General features: G+C 37.6%; 1 protein-coding gene across 5 annotated transcripts in view; it reads right to left on the bottom strand.

Moving 5' to 3' along the window:
- The window catches only part of WWC2 (WW and C2 domain containing 2), a 106,634-nt gene that overhangs the window by 29,305 nt on the left and 58,061 nt on the right, over positions 1 to 19,268 (bottom strand). For all 5 annotated transcript variants that reach the window (XM_076336458.1, XM_076336456.1, XM_076336454.1 and 2 more), the window contains exons 5-11: positions 18,489 to 18,568; positions 14,936 to 15,065; positions 14,125 to 14,271; positions 13,070 to 13,143; positions 8,536 to 8,778; positions 3,581 to 3,670; positions 1,037 to 1,650 (exon numbers count right to left, since the gene is read on the bottom strand). In XM_076336458.1, coding sequence (XP_076192573.1) covers positions 1,037 to 1,650; positions 3,581 to 3,670; positions 8,536 to 8,778; positions 13,070 to 13,143; positions 14,125 to 14,271; positions 14,936 to 15,065; positions 18,489 to 18,568 — 1,378 coding nt within the window. The remainder of the gene's footprint in view (positions 1 to 1,036; positions 1,651 to 3,580; positions 3,671 to 8,535; positions 8,779 to 13,069; positions 13,144 to 14,124; positions 14,272 to 14,935; positions 15,066 to 18,488; positions 18,569 to 19,268) is intronic.

Genomic DNA, 19,268 nt, shown 5'->3' on the forward strand with positions numbered 1-19,268 from the left:
AAAGTCAATAAACGTGCAGAGAAAGCACAACATACTGTCAACCCTATCAAAAGGCAGCAAAGTCAACACTCTAAGACTGAGGACAAGCCATCAATTCTTGACAGCTGGGATTTTTGAAGTTCTGACTGCCAAAGGCTTTGACAATATAAGACAACTAAGTATGTTGCATGGCTTTTACTGCAGACTAGAAGTGGAATTCATTACACCTAATTCAGCCATCTCAAAGTTAAAGTTAACTCGTTACTAAGGATACCTCCATAACTTACAGGGTCATTCATTCCATCTTCCTTAAAGGGAAGTATGTTTTAGGATAAGATGACTCATTCTTTTGGAAGTTACCCACAGACTGTAGGGGGAGCCTGGACTAGCTTAGGAGCTTTGTTCTAACTCAGATGGATAAAAAGCTAAAAGCTATGAAATCCATGTTAAAAATGGGGAGAGCCTCACTGTCACTTACATGGCACATGGTCACTTGTCTTTCTCAACTCACATAAAAATGAACTGCAGATCTTTCAGTGACAGCAGGTTCAAATAACTAGATATACATACACACATAAAAATTCTAACTCTGAAGTCCAGAAATCTCTTTTACTGACGATGTCAGTAAAAAAATCAGAAGATTTATTCTTCAGTGAGAAACAAAGTACCTGATTTCAAGTTACCAAAAACCAGCAGAGAGTATTTTTGCTCTATCCCCATACATCCTGACAATACCTAGGAACACCATGCATCTGTGTCTTCCAAGATCCAGCTTCAGATTTTTCTGTTATTTTTTCACAACAGAGTCTGCAATACATGAACTTTCCTTCTGAGATAGCTATTGAAAAATGTAGATGGAATTGGGGTGATCATAGCTCTCTGCACCCAAAACTAGAACTTATGTAACGTCCCTCAGAATTACTGACTGCCCACCATGGCAAACGTATGCTGATCAAGATACTGTTCAGTTACATGAGGTACCTCCCCATTCAAGAGCCAGCTGTTCGTTCAAAATTTTCATGTAACATATACACTTGACATTAGTTTTTTTTATTACCTGAATTTCCTTCATGTAGAGAAGGCAGAGGCTGCCTAAGGCCTTCATTAAGATCTTTACCATCTGTAGGAATCTGAGATCCTGCTCTGGCTTCAGAGTCCAACAATATTTGGTTCTCACAGAGACTAATGCCTGCAAAATCACCCGAGAGGTCACAGTCTTCAAAGTCCGTAGTGAGGTGATGCAGAGGGGAATTTTGAGCTGACACTGAAAATGCAGCTTCTAAAACCAAAGGGGAGCCTGGGGGGGACAAGGAGGACAATGAGGATCTGGAAGACAGTGATGTCACAGATTTGGGAGGTTCAGTCAATTTGGGATGGTCTGCAGCTGAAGGAGAGTCACTGTAACCCAGTCTCCCATGGGAACTGACCACTTCATTTTCATGAATAGTAGTGATAGGCCCTGAAGGAACGTAACCACTTTTTTCTTGCAATATGAAGTCAAGTTTATACTGATAGTCCAAATCTGTTATTTGATCGCCTTGGTTATAGTAGAGATCCGTGGAGCTAAGCGAGTTTAGCGACCCTCTGCTCGACGTGTTCAGAGATCCCCGGCTGGACGCCAGAGATCCCAGACTGCTCCCTGAAGACACAGATAACGTACTAGCTGAGAGGCTGCAAAGAAAGCACAAACACGTACACTGATGTTACTAAACTAAACTAGCACAAAACGGTACAAGGAGAGATAAGATTGACTGGAGCTGCTCTATAACAATTCACAACTGAATGCTGCTTGGGGCATTATTTCTTTTAAGCACTCATACTGGGTTTAGTGTGCCCAACCTGAACAATTGCCCATCAGGGCAATTTATCCAGCTTACAGCCTGCTCCTAAAGCCCATTTTCTTCAGGAGGCTTGCAGATTTGACAAACTGGTCCGGCAGTAACAGCAGCCTTCTCAGCTGCTATATTCCTGCAAAGACCCACTCCACCCTGGTGTGGGCACTCATAGGGTCAATGTGACAGGAAAGGGATCCCCAGGAAGGAAGTTATGGCAGCAGAGGAGTGCTACCACCTCTAGAGCAATTTATGCAGCCTGCCCTCTGCCCAAGCACCTGGGAAAGATGGCAGCTAGAAGGAGACAACTTACAGCAGAACTGCTTCACATCTGTAAGACAATAAACACTCTACATGCACAGTAAATCCAACTACTTAAGCATGGCAAAGGCCATAATGTGCAATCCCTGAATTGCTCAGGCAGTTGAACTAGATGATTGTTGTAGGTCCCTTCCAACTGAAATAGTCTAGTCTAGTCTAATCTATTCAATCTTCTCCTGTTAATAGTAGAAGATAAGGAGCCCTGCCAGGCTAGAGAAACTGTCACTGCCTTGGCTCAGGAGGACTCTGCTGGGAAAAAACGTCAGGAAAAATAATTCAAGGCAGCCCCTTCTAAACACTTAAAAGATGTTTACTGAGCAATAACAGAGCTATCAACTTTAAACAGTTTGCCACTGGCCTAGAAAACTGCTTTTAAAAGGACAAAGAGACCCCCAAAAGTCCAAACACACACAAGCACAAAATACTTTAAAAAATTATTTAAAAGACTCTTTTCCTAACTAATCACCAATCAAAATGCAATTTATGGGATCTGGCTGAGATGTTTTGAAATCGCTAAGCCAGCCTAGATCCCAGGAATAGGATGGTATGGCTTACTGTGAGAGGACCTTTACAGAATGCTTAAAAACGTTTTTCCTCTTAAAGCCCCATTTTGATTTCTAAGAGAATAGGTAAACATTAATGCAGTGTCTGATTGGTGTATCCAACTGGGATATGCAAGAAAATTCAGGATTTTCTAAATAAATGTAATGGACACATGATTTGGTAGCCCAGGGTACAGGCCAGAAGTGAGAGAAACGCTTCCCTAGGACCAGTTACATGTATCATTAAATATTAGAATCCCATCAGAGCAATGAGTTTGAGTTAACAGTTGCTGTAACTAATTAATATTTTGTTATCACTATGAATTTCATAAACCCAGAGTCAGACTTTGAATCAATGACTGTCAGGAAAGAAAATATCCTGCTGAGGATATGTTTCTGTCTACAGAAAGTGTAAGTCAGTGTTGAAGAATAAAACCGGAATCAACTATTCACCTAAGTATTTACGTGCATACACGTACTCATTAAGCCTCTCCAGTTATTATACAGAATAAAGGCTACAGTTCTAATAACTCACTTTAGACAGAACTCTGAGAAACCATTCGGTCTCCTCAATGACAGGATTTTGAAGATATGACCAATTAGAGAATTCCCGATTTATTTATTTATTTACACTGAAGCAAAATAATGTCTGCCTGCTTAATTATGGAAACTGTGCAAAAAATCCATTCAATCCAGTCTTGAGTGCTTACTGAAATTATAAAGGTACACCAGGTTTGCATGATGGCAAAATGCTTGAAGCTGTTACACTTGCATTTTCTTACTTAAATATTAAACAACTTTTGTTCAGCTTCCAGCTAACAGAAAAACCTAGGAATGAAGTTTAGACAGCCAGGTCCACTGGACTGTTGCTGAAAACCCATTTTACATTATGCAGTACAGTCTCACCTCCTAAGCTGTGAATGCAAATAAGTAGTTAACTTCGTAGTTTCTTCAAGTTTCTGTACCAACTCTTTTCTTCTCTCCTCCAATTTCAATCTGGAAAGAGAGGTACATATAATTATAGGAAAGCATTACAAAATAATCTGGAGGCTAACATACTTTATAGGCAAGACAGAAACAAAGCGAAGATCCCTCATATTTTCATCTGGTTGGCAACTACTAAAATCCAAGAGACTGTGTTAGCTCTCAGTCTTATCATAAAACCCTAACTGCTTCAGCAGAGTGACTTTACCTGCAGAATACTAAGCGCTGTAACAAACCTGCGGAGTGTACAAGCAAGCAGAGTGGTGGTACAGTCACACTGTACCAAGGGGAACATGCACCCAATAAAAGAGTAACAGATGAGCACTGGGAAAATAGCCGCAACTTCAGGAAAATAAGATCTGCACTAATACAGCTTTAAAAAGCCATGCTGTAGACTGGCTCCTCACTTAATAATAGTTTCAGAAAAAAACCCAAAAGAACGCTAATACCAGTGTTAGTTCTCATAATGCAAGAACTTGGGGTAGCACTGCAGGAAGTTTAAAATTACAGCACTCCCTTTGACTTCAGAGTCTTCATATAGAGACAAAGCACAGTAAATCAAAACAGCATTCAAGCTCAAGGTTCTGAGATGACAGACCATATTTAGGAGTCCTTGGTAAAGATTTCTACATCCCCAACAGCTTTGTCATCACCTCAGAGCCACACAGCATTGTAATGCTCATTATCAAGGTTCACCTTTATGAAAAAGCAGGATTTATTGCCTCCTGCACTGTTATCCAGCCTAGCTCTAAACCCACAAATGGTGGAACTCTCCCATTCCTTTTGGCTGGCTGCTAGCAGAAAGGATTCACTAACCTTTACAGTGATTTTTCCTTTTATAATTCCCTTTTATCACTCCATTTACAACATGAAATAAATTGCTTTCCCTCAGTGGATTCAGCTAACACACTCCTGTAGTTGTGGATTAGTATATTCTCCTCTAGCCCTTGCTCAGTCAACTGACACATGTCACAAGTTCTCAAGCAACAAATCTGAGAGACAAGAAATTACCGCCCCTCCTTCTCTAAAATTAATAATAATAATAAAAAAATTTCAATGTTCATTCTCAGAAACATTTCCTTTGGCCTTTCTAGCATCTCAAGGATGTATAAATTAAAACTCAAATGCAGACAACACTTCAAAGAACAAAACCCAAAAATTAACCATTGCTTTCTTATGCAAACTGAATGAAATACTTGAGAGTTCCCAGGATTCACTCTCTTTGAGTGTCAGATACCAGTAAAAAGACATTAAGTCCTCAATTCAGCAAAGCATGAAAAGCACTTGCTTACACCATGCTTATTCAGCGAGCAAATCTGTGTTATGCAAAGGTGAATAAGTTACCCTGAGGTCAGCCAGGGTGTGAGCTTCCGCTCCACTGCCTACGCTGCATGCGCTCTTACACCGCAGCATGTTCATCTGCCAATACCTCCCAAGACTGTTAAAAGCATACATGGTATTTCATTCTTTGCTCAGGAAGACATACACACAGGTTTCCAAACCAAGAGTTATGCTCATCTATGGTACCAGACACTCTTTCTTGCCATTTTACTATTTATCAATGCCTTCTGCCTTCTTTTAAAGCCTAATCTATCCTGCTTTTCCAAAGCAAGAGTGCTCTTCATTAGCTCTTTTGTGGTTTTTCAATAGTGAACTATCATTTTATCTTCAAGGAAAAGGCACAAAAATTGCTGTATGTGTTCAACTACTAATGGCAAAAGGCAAGAAAGAAAATTAAAAGCTTAGGGACTTCTCTGACTGGAGTCCTCAAAACAGACACCTACAGTTGTTCCACTGAATTTGTACTGTTAAACTAAAAGGTTGGTTTGTTTTTTTCTCCAAAGCAGAAGCAAAAGTTTTTTTTCCTTTATCATCTTAAGGAGGTTGATAAAATGTAATTTATCCCATATAATTTAGCTCCTGAAAAAACATTCTTTCCTAGATGTAATTTGATCCACTAGTAATTAAAGAAGTAGTATTAATACCTGTAGGTAAATTTCAGAAAGATGTTAGTCACAAGTCACAAACACAAGCTAGATGATGAAATAACTCCTGGAAGTTCCAAGACATACAGGAAATAATTTTACTATCTCACAACAAATTGAGATTCCAGGAAATTTTTTTTCAATTCTACATCAGACCAAATTAAAAACAAACAAACCAACCCCCAAAAGTTTCAAACAATGAACCTTCCTTCTTTACAGCGTAAGCAGGAACTTTAATATCCCAAAGACCATGTAAACACCTAAACAACCATCGGGTTACCTATTCTGACATGGGTCTCTCAATCTCTCCTGTTTGCACCCCTCCTATCTAAATTAACCTATTACTCATTGCAGAAGCGACTTGAGTGTTAGTGAGACATCTTTCTCCAGTTTTGATCTTAAATCGTAACATTGCTGAGAGGGGCATAGAATCTTAAAAAAAAAATTAAAAATTTTAAGTGCACATACCTCACCTTTCAATGCGAACTTGTGTAGACATGTTTGTTTATGACAGGCACAAGAGCAGGGGCCCGTTTTGCAGGCAACAGCACAATCAAGTAGTTAAATCATGCTTCTGTTTAAATACTTGTGATTACTTAGAAGATTTTGCCAAGGACTAAAGCAGTAATGGAATCTCCCTGACATGAACGTAGAGGCAAGAAAGCAGCAAATAGTTCTCAACAGTTCCACAATCCAGGTATTTCTATACAGTTGCTGGAAGGCTTCTTAAAGCAATCAGAGTATGCCCTGTCTCTGCTTTATTGAAGCTGATATGTTATGATTTATACCCTCCTTCTGTAAATTGATTCCGAGTACATCTACTAGTGGCAATTTCAGCATCCTACTCCAAAATAACCCAGGGCTATGCTATAATGTTTTTAAGTCAGAGCAAGTCTTCTGTTTCCTCCCCCTTCAGAAAAAAATAATAAAAAAACCCAAAACCAAACTAAAACAAGAAACCCTTGTCGCATCAAGCTCTGACACAATCCATAGCTTCTTACACTGTTGCTTCATTATCAGTACCTGTGAAAACACTGGAAACCTAAGGCATTTCATGAAATTTCATGAAAGAAAATAGTAATGCAACAACAGCGCAGCACTTTGAAGATGGTGTGGCTCCTCCACTGATAATGGAGAGGAGAATCTTCCTCATCTCCAAGAATTAAAATGCTGATGGTTGATACAATTAACTGTATCCATTTCTCAAATTAACATTTCAGGAGAAGTTTCACCATCTGAATCCTTCTACAAAATGAAAATTTTCTTTATGTTTATAGCAGACACACCAGAAATAATCCTCAAAATAGCTTAATGTGAAAGAATTTTTGTGCTCTGAAGTCAAGGGAGACAGTTTTAATATCAGAGTTGCAGGTAGAAATTCACTGGAGATTCACTGGAATGGCAAAAAAGCAAACCAGAAGCCACCATAAATACTACCTCAACCATCAGTGTATGACATGAAGTCTTACAGTAACCTCAAGAAAAAATTCCACATTTTCAGGAATGAAAATCAAAGGGAAAAAAATTTGAAGACAGTAGAGGGGAAAAAATTTTAAGCTGTAACAAGTAGTTGTCTCACTATACATGGAAAAAAAATCTGCAGTTTCATTTCTTCTTGACAGTGGGAGACAATTTGACTTGCCCTTAGTACTCCAAGTTTGGCATCTGACATATATGGGGAAAATGGTCAGGTGCAGAATTTTCTTTGGCACTAAACAAGCAAATCCAAAGCACAAGACTAAGAAACCAGCTACCATTTTACAGCATGAGTCAAGATTTAGCTATTATTTACAACAGCATATTATCAGAACCTTAGATTCAAATTATTTGTTTGTCAATGTGATTTTATTATTGACCCCTATTATTGACGGATCCATGGTAATCTAGATACTACTAACACAGACAGGCAATTTCTCCTGTAAAAATATCATTCCAGTAGGACATAACCCTTCTTCTAAAACACATTTAGATTATCAATATAATGCAGTTTAAACTATTATAAAGTGTACAAAAATGTTTAAAAATCATGCCTAATACACACATACATACTTTGTAAACAAAAAATTTCCTCACTACTCAGCTACCCAACTTCTAATGCCACTAACGGGAGTTCTGCCATTCAGTGAAACTGGAGCAACAGCACGTGTTTCCTAGCAGAGGGAAGTAGGAAAGGCTTACAGTGCTGATTGTATTACTTCAATAAGGCATACTACACTGATACACGCAATGACATTTTGTGTTTATTGCATTTTATGTGTGCTAGAGGTGCCCATAAATTTATTTCCACTTACAGTTGATGAAAAGTCTATTTGTGACAGTCACCTTTGATTTTCTCGAACTCTGCAACTGGCTAAAACAATTTATTGTGGGAGTTGCTTCGGTTACCAGTTAGGTAGCAGCAAGTTAGGAAACTTTTGCAACAACTGTACTTCTCCTCTGAACTTTTTTTTCCCCCCTTTTGGTTGCATTTTTGAATGTAATAAAACTCACAATGAAAGGCTTCAGATGTTCTAACAATCAAGATAATCTTTGTAACCTGAGTTCAAATAGTTTACAGCTATTATCAGAAATGAGTGAATGATATATTGCCCTCCTGCTAGTATGTTGACATTCCTCAGTTATTTAACATCTGTCACAGGCATTTTCATGCTGGTAACAAACGCAGAGCAACTGATATTGCAGAGCACATACAGGGTGTTTGCATTCTGCTACAGTACAGAAGACTTCTTTGTGTTTCTGCCCAGTGGGCTAATAACAAATTTAATTAAGATCTACATAGGACAGTTACTGAAGGAAAACAGCCCATCAAGGCATAGTTCAGGATCTGTAATGACTACAAAGGTTAGACTGCAGAAAAGCAGCATTTAGTATTAGCAGATGACAACCTCTTACCTTTCAGCAAGTGCTTGACTGGGTGTGCTTTTTACAGACAGCAGCTCTTCTTCAAGCCTCTTCCTTTCTGTTTCTAGCTGCTCTAGCTCATCTTGAGTACGTTTGCGTGGTGTGATAAACTGCAGTTCCTTTAAAAGCTCTTCTTTTTCATTGATTAACATCAGTTTTTCCTTTTCCACATCCAGTGCCCCAGGCCAGGCTTCACTATCTAGCTTCGAGAGTTCGATCTTCAGGTTAGCCATGCTGAAGTAAAACACAGCAGATTTGTCTGAGCCCAGCATAGCACACAAATTCCAGGAAAAAGAGAAGTGATACAATATTTTGAAAGGTATCAGCATATAACAACATTTTCTACTCAAAGCCATACTTTTAATTAGTTTTGCTTCACAAGAATGCAGACTATGCCAGAAAAGCAAGCCACCTATCCAGGCCAACAGCAACATGCATATGCTTTAAAAATGAGTTGCTCCTGTTCAAATGTTGAGCTGAAGTAAAAGTCACAACGTTAATAAAAGCTTTATTGAAAGTGATCTGTCTGGTAACATAGTAGTGGCACTATGCTTTACTCATCTAGGGGTACGATGGATTTCTCCTAAGCTGTTGGAAGCTGACTGCTCCTCAGAAACAGCAACGACCATGGTGAAAGAATGCGCACCATAGCAAGGTGCTCACTTCAGCAGCATGCATGTATGCAAATCTTAGAAGGCAAAAGCATTGTTTTTCTATGGGATTAAAATAAAAGGTAACGGGACAGCAGCTACCTAAAGAGAAAGGAGATTATTAACTCAAAAATTTGAGTTTGTGCAACTGCTGTTGCCATCAGTTGTCAAATCACAGAGCTAAGACACCCAAGACTTGGTTATCCATACTTATTGCACAGATACACGCATATAATGGAAGCAGAAACTTCCCTACATTATTATTGTACTATAGCTCAGTCCTGATCAAGACAGGTTATTTCCAGTATTCAGTCTCCATAATCATTCTGTCTATGGGCCCAGCAGCGTAGCTTAAAAAGTGCAGGTTTTGCAATAAAGACTCACTGTCCACTGGGAAAGCTTAAAAATTCCCTTTATTGGTGCCACATATCTAATAAGGGGATAACTTTCAGTCACTTCCAGCCCTAGCCACACCCGAACCAGCTGCATAGCTAAAGATATGGAAGCTTTGAACTATGTAACGGCTCCTAGCCGCCTGCACCTCTTTCTTGTAGGCTGGGAAAAAGGCAGAGAAAGGAGAAGTCGAAATAGAAAGATGTTCCCATACAATCTAGGGCAAGAGGAACTGATCTGCTACTTTTATTTATTTGTAACTGCCACAGTTAAATAAACCTAGGTCAGCTCAACAACTGATACAAGTCTGTGCAACTTCAATGTTACCAGGCACTACCTAAGGTAATGACCCATGCCATACTTCATAAATACACACAGATAATTTGGCATGTATAATCTTCCTGTAGTTCCGACAGACTTCTGGGAAAATGTTTTTCTTCTTTCCAGTTTGTTTTCTGTGATTAACAAAACTAATAATATTATGCTTATTTTGCATCTCTGGTATTAATTTTACAGTACATTAAGGCATTTATTTATGGTCAAAACTAAGAATAGTTAATATTGAATCTAACTATCCCATTGCTTATACTAGAAGCTTAAGGGGAACTCCCCCCCTTTCTTTTCCCATAGGTAACAATTCCTTCTCATCTGCACCTCAATGAAAAAACAACAGCTTAAAAAAAAAATGAAAACAACCCATACTCCCACCAAACCCCTGCAAGAACAAGTTTGACTCAGGGTATTTTCACAGAAAAACAATGCAAAATAAACAGAAATACTATCAGCAGTGAAATTAAATGAAGCATTTCAACATATTTTGCAGCTGTTACATATATCATTCATATTAAACAGTCCTTTAGAGGAGCAGTACTCAGAGGGAAAACAACCTAGTAATTTCAGATGGATAATGAAATGTTAAGATTTTCATCTCCAGATCACTGGTTCTAGCTAACCTTGTTCTGAAAGTAACTGCTACTGACAGCTGTTTGATGGCTTATGGGATGGGATGGTGGTCTCCAAACAGTTCGTTTGCTCCCCCTGCTACAGACAACGTTCTGCTACCGTAACTGATGCTCTTTTCAGCTGCCTCATCAGACAGGCAAAGGCCTAGATGGATATGAAAACTGAACTGGTCTCACACTTTTGAGGAAGTCCTTGCTCAACAGGTCAACAAGGAGTATTAGCCAGAGCTTCACCACATCAGGATAGGATTGTCAGCATGCTATATCAGATCCTTTTGAATAACAATTGCAACTGAATTTAGCATAGTTAACATCAACATTCCACCTCTTCAAGACATTCTGCTGGCTAAGCAACATAAAATACGCAACATACAAAATTATCTGATAATTTTCAAGTGGAGAAGTTCACTTACAAGATCCTCTTTCTCTTAGTTATTTTAACACAAAACAACTAAGAATTTGCACATTTAATATTTCAGAAAAGGTGGTCAATACTTACTAAATTATAGTGATGATTACAATGGCCATAATAATTAGGGGGGGATGTAATTAGGTACTGAACTTCATGTGCAAACTGGTATGTATCTTCATTATTCCAAGATATGTACACTTTATTAAGTTCACCTTGTAGTCACTGATAAAACCAGTATGTGCAAACACTTTAAAGACTTTAACGGTGTCTTCAAGGCATATGATTGTCTTATTTAAAGCTTAAAAGAATATTCATTACTGGGCAGTTTTCAGACAAAATTGAATAAAGATACGATTTAAAAGGAGATAATTTAACCTTGAAACACACTAATGTTATATAGAACAAATACTTCGTTATGCAAAGGTAAGTACACGAGCTACTGAAATTTCGACCCACGTTCTTGGCTAATTTGTGAGAAAGTAAGATCTTGTGCTGCAGTACTCTATACTCTGAACATTGTACTTTTTTTTTCTTTTTTTTTTTTTTTAACCTTTTTAAGGTAGAAGTGGTAAACTTACTTACTGCCAGGAATTTTTTTATTCCTATAAAGGAGAGAGAAAACACAATGCTGGGACTTCTTGGTATCAAGACATAGTCAAAACAGAGGATGATCTGGTTTTGGATCAATTACTCCTGAGAAAAAATGCCATCTATCTGCATCTAAAACACCATCTGACAATTAATATTATGTACATGATTCTGAGCCAAAATCATACATGTTCAATACTAAACAAACACAATAGCCTTAGCACTCTTTGTTGAATGCACTGATTATATAATAAAGTTTTATGATCCGTAATGAGAATATAAAGGATTACTGTTGTTACCGGCAAGGATGGTAGCTACTACTCTGTATGAGGAGGGTATATATTTGAAATTAGGCAAAAAAATGTTGGTTGTGCAGCCTCCTGCCTTTAAAACATAAAAACTAACTATGCCTTTACTTTGTATTTATAAGCTGCAAATTTCTTTTCCTAGTTTTCTAATTGACCATGCCACAGTATTCCAACTGAAATAACACTTAAATCTCAGATTAAATGGCATTTTAGGCACAGTTTTCATCTGGGGAAAAGTGCTGGTTTTTTATTTTATTGCCTTGTTTAGTTCTTCATAGTAAAAAAGGAACTTTGGGTGTGGGATAACTTTTTAGGTTTCTATTCCCCTTAAATTACAAAGCACCTCCATAACAAAAACTATACGGTTTCTGAATAGCTGACACCTAATTTTGTGAAAAGTATTATAAAATAATATAACACAATTAATACATTATTAATAGAGAGATATGCCACACACACCTTTTTTTTTTTTTTTTTTTAAATAGTAAATCTTCCCCCAGTATTATGCAGCACTTCTGGTGCACCGGAAGGCATGTCATTCTAACCCCGAATGTTCTGCTTTCTGATGCCCAACGTTCAGTGCTGTGGCAATTCATCAAAATGGCACTGCTTTCATGAGCAACCACTGCAGAACTTTATTTGAAAGGCGTTCCACATTCATCAGTGGAGAAGTTCCTGATTTCTTTTCTCCTCAGGTTAAACCCATTAAAAAAGCCCAACCCCATAGTGATAACAAGTATTTAAATTATCCAAAGTCCCAGGGAAAAAAAGACATAATTAAGCCTACTAAATCTGCACTGGAAGTCCAAAGCAACTCTAAAACTGAAGAGCCTTCAGTGGCATAGTAAACTGAAATGATGATCCCAAAGAAGGATATAATGGACATAAATAACCTGGCAACCCCTTTCAGTGGAAAGCCAGCTCACTCTCTTCCCTTAATCCTGGAACTGCCATTAATTTGTCACTGTCTGCATTTTCTTTCTTAACACATTCAACTTAGCATTAAATGTAAAACCTACTGTTCAGAAGCACCGACTGCTCCTGAAAGCCTGCTTGCGTTCTGAAGGAAAAGAAACACTTTGCAGTAATGCCCCCAGTGCCTCCAGAGCGCCGTCCACTAGATGTCACTGCGAGCACAGTGTTAAGTGCTGCAGAGATCAGGCACCTTCCCAACTCGAGACTGTAACTTAACAAAGCAACTAACCCTCTTACCTTCTTTTTGCCTCTTCATATTGAAGACTTAGTCTGACCTTCTCTGCTAAATGTGATCTTCTACTTGCTCCAACCTGTTGAGCAAAAAAGAAAAAAAATATTAGCCTTATTACTGTGTAAAGCTGTTAAATGAATCAACAAAACCTATCCACAGGCTAGAAAAATCGTGACTTAAAAAAATAAAACCACACCCATCTGCAGCCATATACTTGCTGTTAAATGCCTAGTTAGAAATCTACTCAGATGTACAAAACAGTGCCGTTTTCTTCTGATCCAGTTCATCTATTTATACCTACTGTACTACCAATTGTCCATATTCCATCAGAGTAAAGCAAGAGCATTTTCAAAAAAATCTTGCAGTGATTGCACCCAAAATTTTGACCTCCTACTTTGAACTCTGCTGAACTCAGAATTTAGAACTAAGTCAGTGCATTTCAAAGTAAGACTTCAATAAATTTGCTACAAAACATAGACAAGCTTAGCTCTTTGTTTGGAAAGCCTTGTACAGTCTCTTCCTTATAAACTTAGCTCACAGAACTTCAAAGAAGGTACCAAAATTAAGCACAGTTTTCTGTATATGTAAATATACTGTCAGTGAAACAGAGAAGGTTTTAATGAATCACTGAACAAGTAGTTCCACTACCAGTTTTTCAGCCGCATGAAATGAAATTGCACATTTAAATTCTGAGATCTTGTTTCTGAAAATTAAAAACATCTTCATATTGAATTAATTCTGTAAGGTGAAACATCCTATAGACAGATGCAAAAAATATTGTCTACTTATGCTGATCTTCACTGTACTGGAACTATTTGATTAAATCAAATTGTCATAAACGCTTCATGCCAAACGTATAAAGTTCATCCGAATCTTGATTTAAAATTTAAGGGGGAAAAAAATCAGGTAACTGATTCCAAGTAATTCTCTCTTAAACGTGTGCGTATATATATACACACACCTATCAGGAACAGTAAACAACCATTTCATTCCAATTCCATTAACTGCAGCATTCTGATTCAATTTCTCTTTATATTTGACAAAATGGAAAAAAGCTCACCTCACCAGAAATGTCAGTCTGAGACCCTGTATCCAGAGTTTGTCTAGAAAAACACAGCTGGGAGTTTACAGAGCTGGAACTCAAGTCTGGTTCAGATTTCCCAATGGTCTGGTCAAGATTGAATTTCTCTCTCAGCTTTGCAAGACTCTGTCCAGGAAACAGAAGGAGGTGGTGTTAAAGTTCCTTTGTACTTTACCGTGTTTATACCAGTTTATCCCCAAAAGATGTTTACATAAAAGGCTCCAATATAAAAATTCTGGGTTTACGTCATATTAAGCAAACTATCCTTCTAACCGAGCAGTTGGTAGGCGACACTAAGGGTGACCAACACCTGTGACAATATAAAAACTACTCATGTGGTTTTGTCTCTTTTTTTGTCTGTTTTTTTAAACTTGTCAACCACTTAAATACTTGGCTGATTTAAAAAAAAAAAAAAATCTTTCAGAAAAGGAAATAGGGCAATTTAGATCTGGAAAACTTTCACCGAGTTAGAAAATGGTCATGCATGTCAAAAACACATCTCAATTTTGTCCACTTAATATTTTTAAATTGTGGTTTAGAGGTAACATCTGCATTGTACCTTACATACAAGTTCAGAAAACTATATTCTCTGACTGACATATAGTGGCTTTTTGAATTAGGAAAGTCACAGGCTTCAGTTTCTGCATCTGAAAATTGATTTTAATACTAGTTTGGCTCAAAGAGTTTTGAAAATCCCATAAAAAGTATAAAAATGCAAAGTATTTATAATCAGGAAAGTTACTCATGTTAAAACAAATCACATAAAACTCACGTCAACTGTTCAAAATACCTTCATTAAATCTTGTTTCTCTCTCTCCCCTGAACTTATCGCCTTTCTGATGGACTTCAGTTCACTGAGGATGGCTTTGGCCTCACATAGTTCATACCCGCTCTGGCCTCCAGACATTTTTTGGTCAATTCTGTGGAAAAAGAGAATATTAATACTTGATACAGAAAATAATACTAACAACTCTGCTGTCCTGCTTCAGGCAGAAGCATAGTTAGAGGACAGAAGGGAAGGAGGTAAGAGACACCATTTCCTGTAACAGACATGCAAAGAGGAAAAAGGACGTTGAAATCTCCATTAAAATACTTACTACTTAATCCTTGGCAAAAACGTCAAGCTATCTAACACATACACAGTGCTTAGTGGATGGCTTTTGCTGACATCAGGAAGTTTCATGGAAAAATACTTCTGTTGGCTTTAAAACCACCTCAGCTAAACTACTGGGGCCGTACCAAAGGCAGAAGAGACTCCACAAGCAATTCTAGTTGATCCAGTCTTAAAAGACATAAGGGGCACAGAGCACTAAAGACTCCTACACATGCCACCAGCAGTATAGCAGTATTGCTGACAACACTGTCAAAATTCCCATCCCCACCGTAACTCTCTGCAGCATAGAAGCAGCTTTTGGGTACACCTTTCATACTATTCACTGTTTGTGATCCTTACAGAAGCAGAATTTATTAGTAGTAGCATTTCTCTACCCAGACCCACATCATGACATGGGCAGACAGGCAAGCTTCTTGGTACTAATCAGCCTTGCAGAGAAGAAACGTAACCAGCTCCATTCTTGTCTCAGCTTCCCTCTCACTCACCCTAATCCTAGGCATTAACAGTCTAGAACAGCTGTTCTGCTCAGCCAGTCACCAGGCTCTCTTTATTCACAAAATCTCTGGATAATTAATACCATATGTCATACATCAGACAATTTATTAAATTCCGGGACTATCAATGATTTTAAAAACTGTAACTTGAAAATAACAAAACAAAAAAGCCCCAAACTTAGAGATAAAAAGATATTTCATTTTAGTATTTCCTTATTTACTTCAAGAAGTACAGTCTGTAAACACACTTCTCTGACCTCTAATTTAACTGAATATTTCATAGCATCATAGAAGTGACTGCAGCTGTGCTTCACAAAATTAAAAACAACAGCCATCTTCAAAAAAAGTCAAGCATCTAGCAGAGAATACATTCTTTTATAATGCAATTGGTTTTCCGTTTTTATCATCACCCAACATCTTCGCTAGAAGACATTAACCTTGTGAGTGAGGAATGAACACACATTTTAATGATCAGAAGTGACCTCGAGCATCCCCTGCAAGAACAGAAACTTGCATGAAACACCTGTAACAGTATTCTATTTTACTGCCAGTTTTGTGCACAAAGATATCAAGGTTCTAAAGTGGTCTTTAAAGCTGTGAGCATGTCTGTTTTCCTTTCTCCACATTTCAGTTTTTGTGCAAACTAGAACTGCATTTGCGTAAGAAAATTACCTATGTGACTCAGCACTCAGATTCCTATTCAAGGATATATTTGTTTCAGCTTGAAAGTTCCTCAAAAACTCTTTCATAGGTAGGCACTTACTTACTGTCTGACAACACTCAATTTTTGGTAACTTATCAGGTTGCTAAGGTCAAATAGATACAGGATATGCCAACAATTGCAATCATGAATGAACAGTTGGGTAATACACCACATGCTGCTTAGTAATATGATGTGCCACATTCAAATCACAACTGCTTTATTCTGTATATAATTAAGATGGACAAGAAGGATCTCTGACATATAAGATATTCCATCTTCCTGTTTTAAATTAATGGGATTAGTACTGTTTGAAAGTGGCTGACTGAATTTTAAAAACAAACGTCCATTGTGTTTCTGTGGAATGCTGTTGACAGTTTCTGAAACATGCTTTGGATTCCTATCAAAATGGCTTGTGAGCAAGCTGCTTTAAAACAATACTTCATTGTTGAATTAATATAATAAAACCAGCATGATTGGCTAACCTTTAATCCTGGGACAGCAGCATGAGTTTTTATTACCTTAAGCTTTAGAATCAATACGTCTGTCTTCTAAATTTTGCTTCAAATGAAATCTGATTTATGGTTAAACAAATTCAATCAACTGTCCTTTTCTCCTTTCACTCCTCAGTAGTCTTCATATATTTAAATAACAAACAAATTTTACATTTCTGTTTTAGTCAAAATGAAGGAGGATAGAGACCTGACTGGCATCCTCCTAAGGTGCTGAGGGTTTTCAGTTCCCCACTGATTTCAAAATCTTCATACCAAAAAAACATTTTTCGTCCATTTTGACACGTCTCTAATTATGACTGGCCATTTCCTGGACCAGAATTTTTTTCCGCCACTTAAAATTCCTACTGTATAGAACTGATCTATTAAAATACACAGGCAATAGCCTACAAGATGTTTTGGTTAGAACTGGGAACTGAACTCCAATCTCTCAGCTCTAAACACAGATGCTCTGTCATCCTTCGCAAATTACTTCTCTGCATTTTAGTGCTCTACCTGGAAGATGGAAATGCACTTCCCTTCTCCCACCTTTTGTCCATCTTCCCTATATATTCTGCAAGCTCTCCAGGATAGAGATTATTACTTATCTAACAGTACACTGCCATACACAGGAGGTCCCGAGAAAAAAGGTAAATGAATCCAGACAATATTACATTAACGCTGCAACATTGCTCCTGCTACTGGAACTAGTGTACTAAGAGCACACAGCTCAGCATTTTACTGTGTAAATATATCCTTAACGTATGGGTACATACCACAATACGGAAAACAACTAGCATTAATAAATTTCTGTTCACATTAGTCAAGAAAACACACTTGTTAGCAAGGTTTCCTCTGCAGCAAGTTCTCTGTGGTGACAGTTCCAGTAATGTTTAATATTTTAGGGCCCAACTTTGTGAGTCAGGAGCAGCAGGGAGTGCTCAGACTGAAAAAAAAATATCACTCCCTAATAATCCAACTGGTTAAATACCCAGAATGGTCACCCAGTTCAGCATCAGCCCTTTGGACACCAGGCATCCCAGCAACTGCAACAAAGAAAGTCAGGTCTCTAATCCTCAAATTGTGACTCATTTCAAACCCTGCACAGTTATGCACCATTTATACCTCGGAGAACAGCACCCTTCTCTCTCTCTCTTTTGAGCTCAGAGGTGGAGGAAGGAGGAAAGAAAGACCTAATTACTTTTTCAAATTTCTTTTTTTTATTATTATTTTTTAAACAGGGTACACAAAGGAACCAAATTCTTCCTTCGGACTCTTAAGCACTGCCCTTCTTTCTGCCTCTTTGCAACACAAGCTACCTCATGGCAAAAAAAAAATAGGAGGGAGAACAGATTTCTCATGTTAACACTTGCACAATAGGTTTGCCATTTCTACAGATTTCCTGCTTCCTAACTACAACAAAAAGAGTTAGATGCTTATTTTCCCCCCAATAATTGTCTCACATAAGATGGATTCAATTCCATGCCAAAAAAAGAAATCAGGCAACTGAATTAAGTCAGTTTCAACTATTTTCTTTTACTCACTGTTGCAGTGTTTCAAAGCCCTGTTCCTTGTACAGCAGCTCCTGCTTCATCTGAGAGAGTTCTCTCTTCAGCTTCTTAACCTTGTGTGTTAAATCAAAGCAAGAGTTAGAAAATTCCTCTTGTTAAACGGCAGAACACATGGCTTTGAACAATTAATGTATTCTCTACATCAAATGAGACAAAAAAAGAGAGTAAATTGCTCTACTGACACATATTAAAAACAAAAGGATCTGTTCTCTTCCTGATGTCTATGGGCAACATGCTTTAGTATTAAAGGGACACAAGCAGATTAAATCACATTCCTTATTTGTATCGATACCACACTGTGTTATTAAACCTGAGAGAACTTTAACAAGTAATTTACTTCTCACTTGTTAAACATGCATTCCAACTGTCCTACAGGGACATCCGTTTATTTTTAGGCTTATTATATTTTCACTTTTTCATTCCAGGAATCTCTCAAGTCATTTGCACTGTAAAAGACAAAGTGTGGGCTCTTTTTTTTTTTTTTTCCTCCTATGAACCATCCTTTTTTATAAAGCTTTACAGACATTGGATCCCTAAATATATAATTCACATTCATTTAATTCAAAGACGACAATCACTGAACACATTTGGATCGCAAATATATGCATCTATTTAATAGAAATGTCTTTGGCAAAACATTCCCTACTTTCCCTAAATTTGCATGCTCAATTGCTTTTTAATCTTAATATTGCTATTTCAGATGTTAGCAGATGTGAGTACACTACAAAATATTTATGAATCAAGATTAAATAA

The sequence above is a fragment of the Aptenodytes patagonicus genome, chromosome 4, assembly GCF_965638725.1.
Source record: "Aptenodytes patagonicus chromosome 4, bAptPat1.pri.cur, whole genome shotgun sequence".
Taxonomy (NCBI): domain Eukaryota; kingdom Metazoa; phylum Chordata; class Aves; order Sphenisciformes; family Spheniscidae; genus Aptenodytes; species Aptenodytes patagonicus.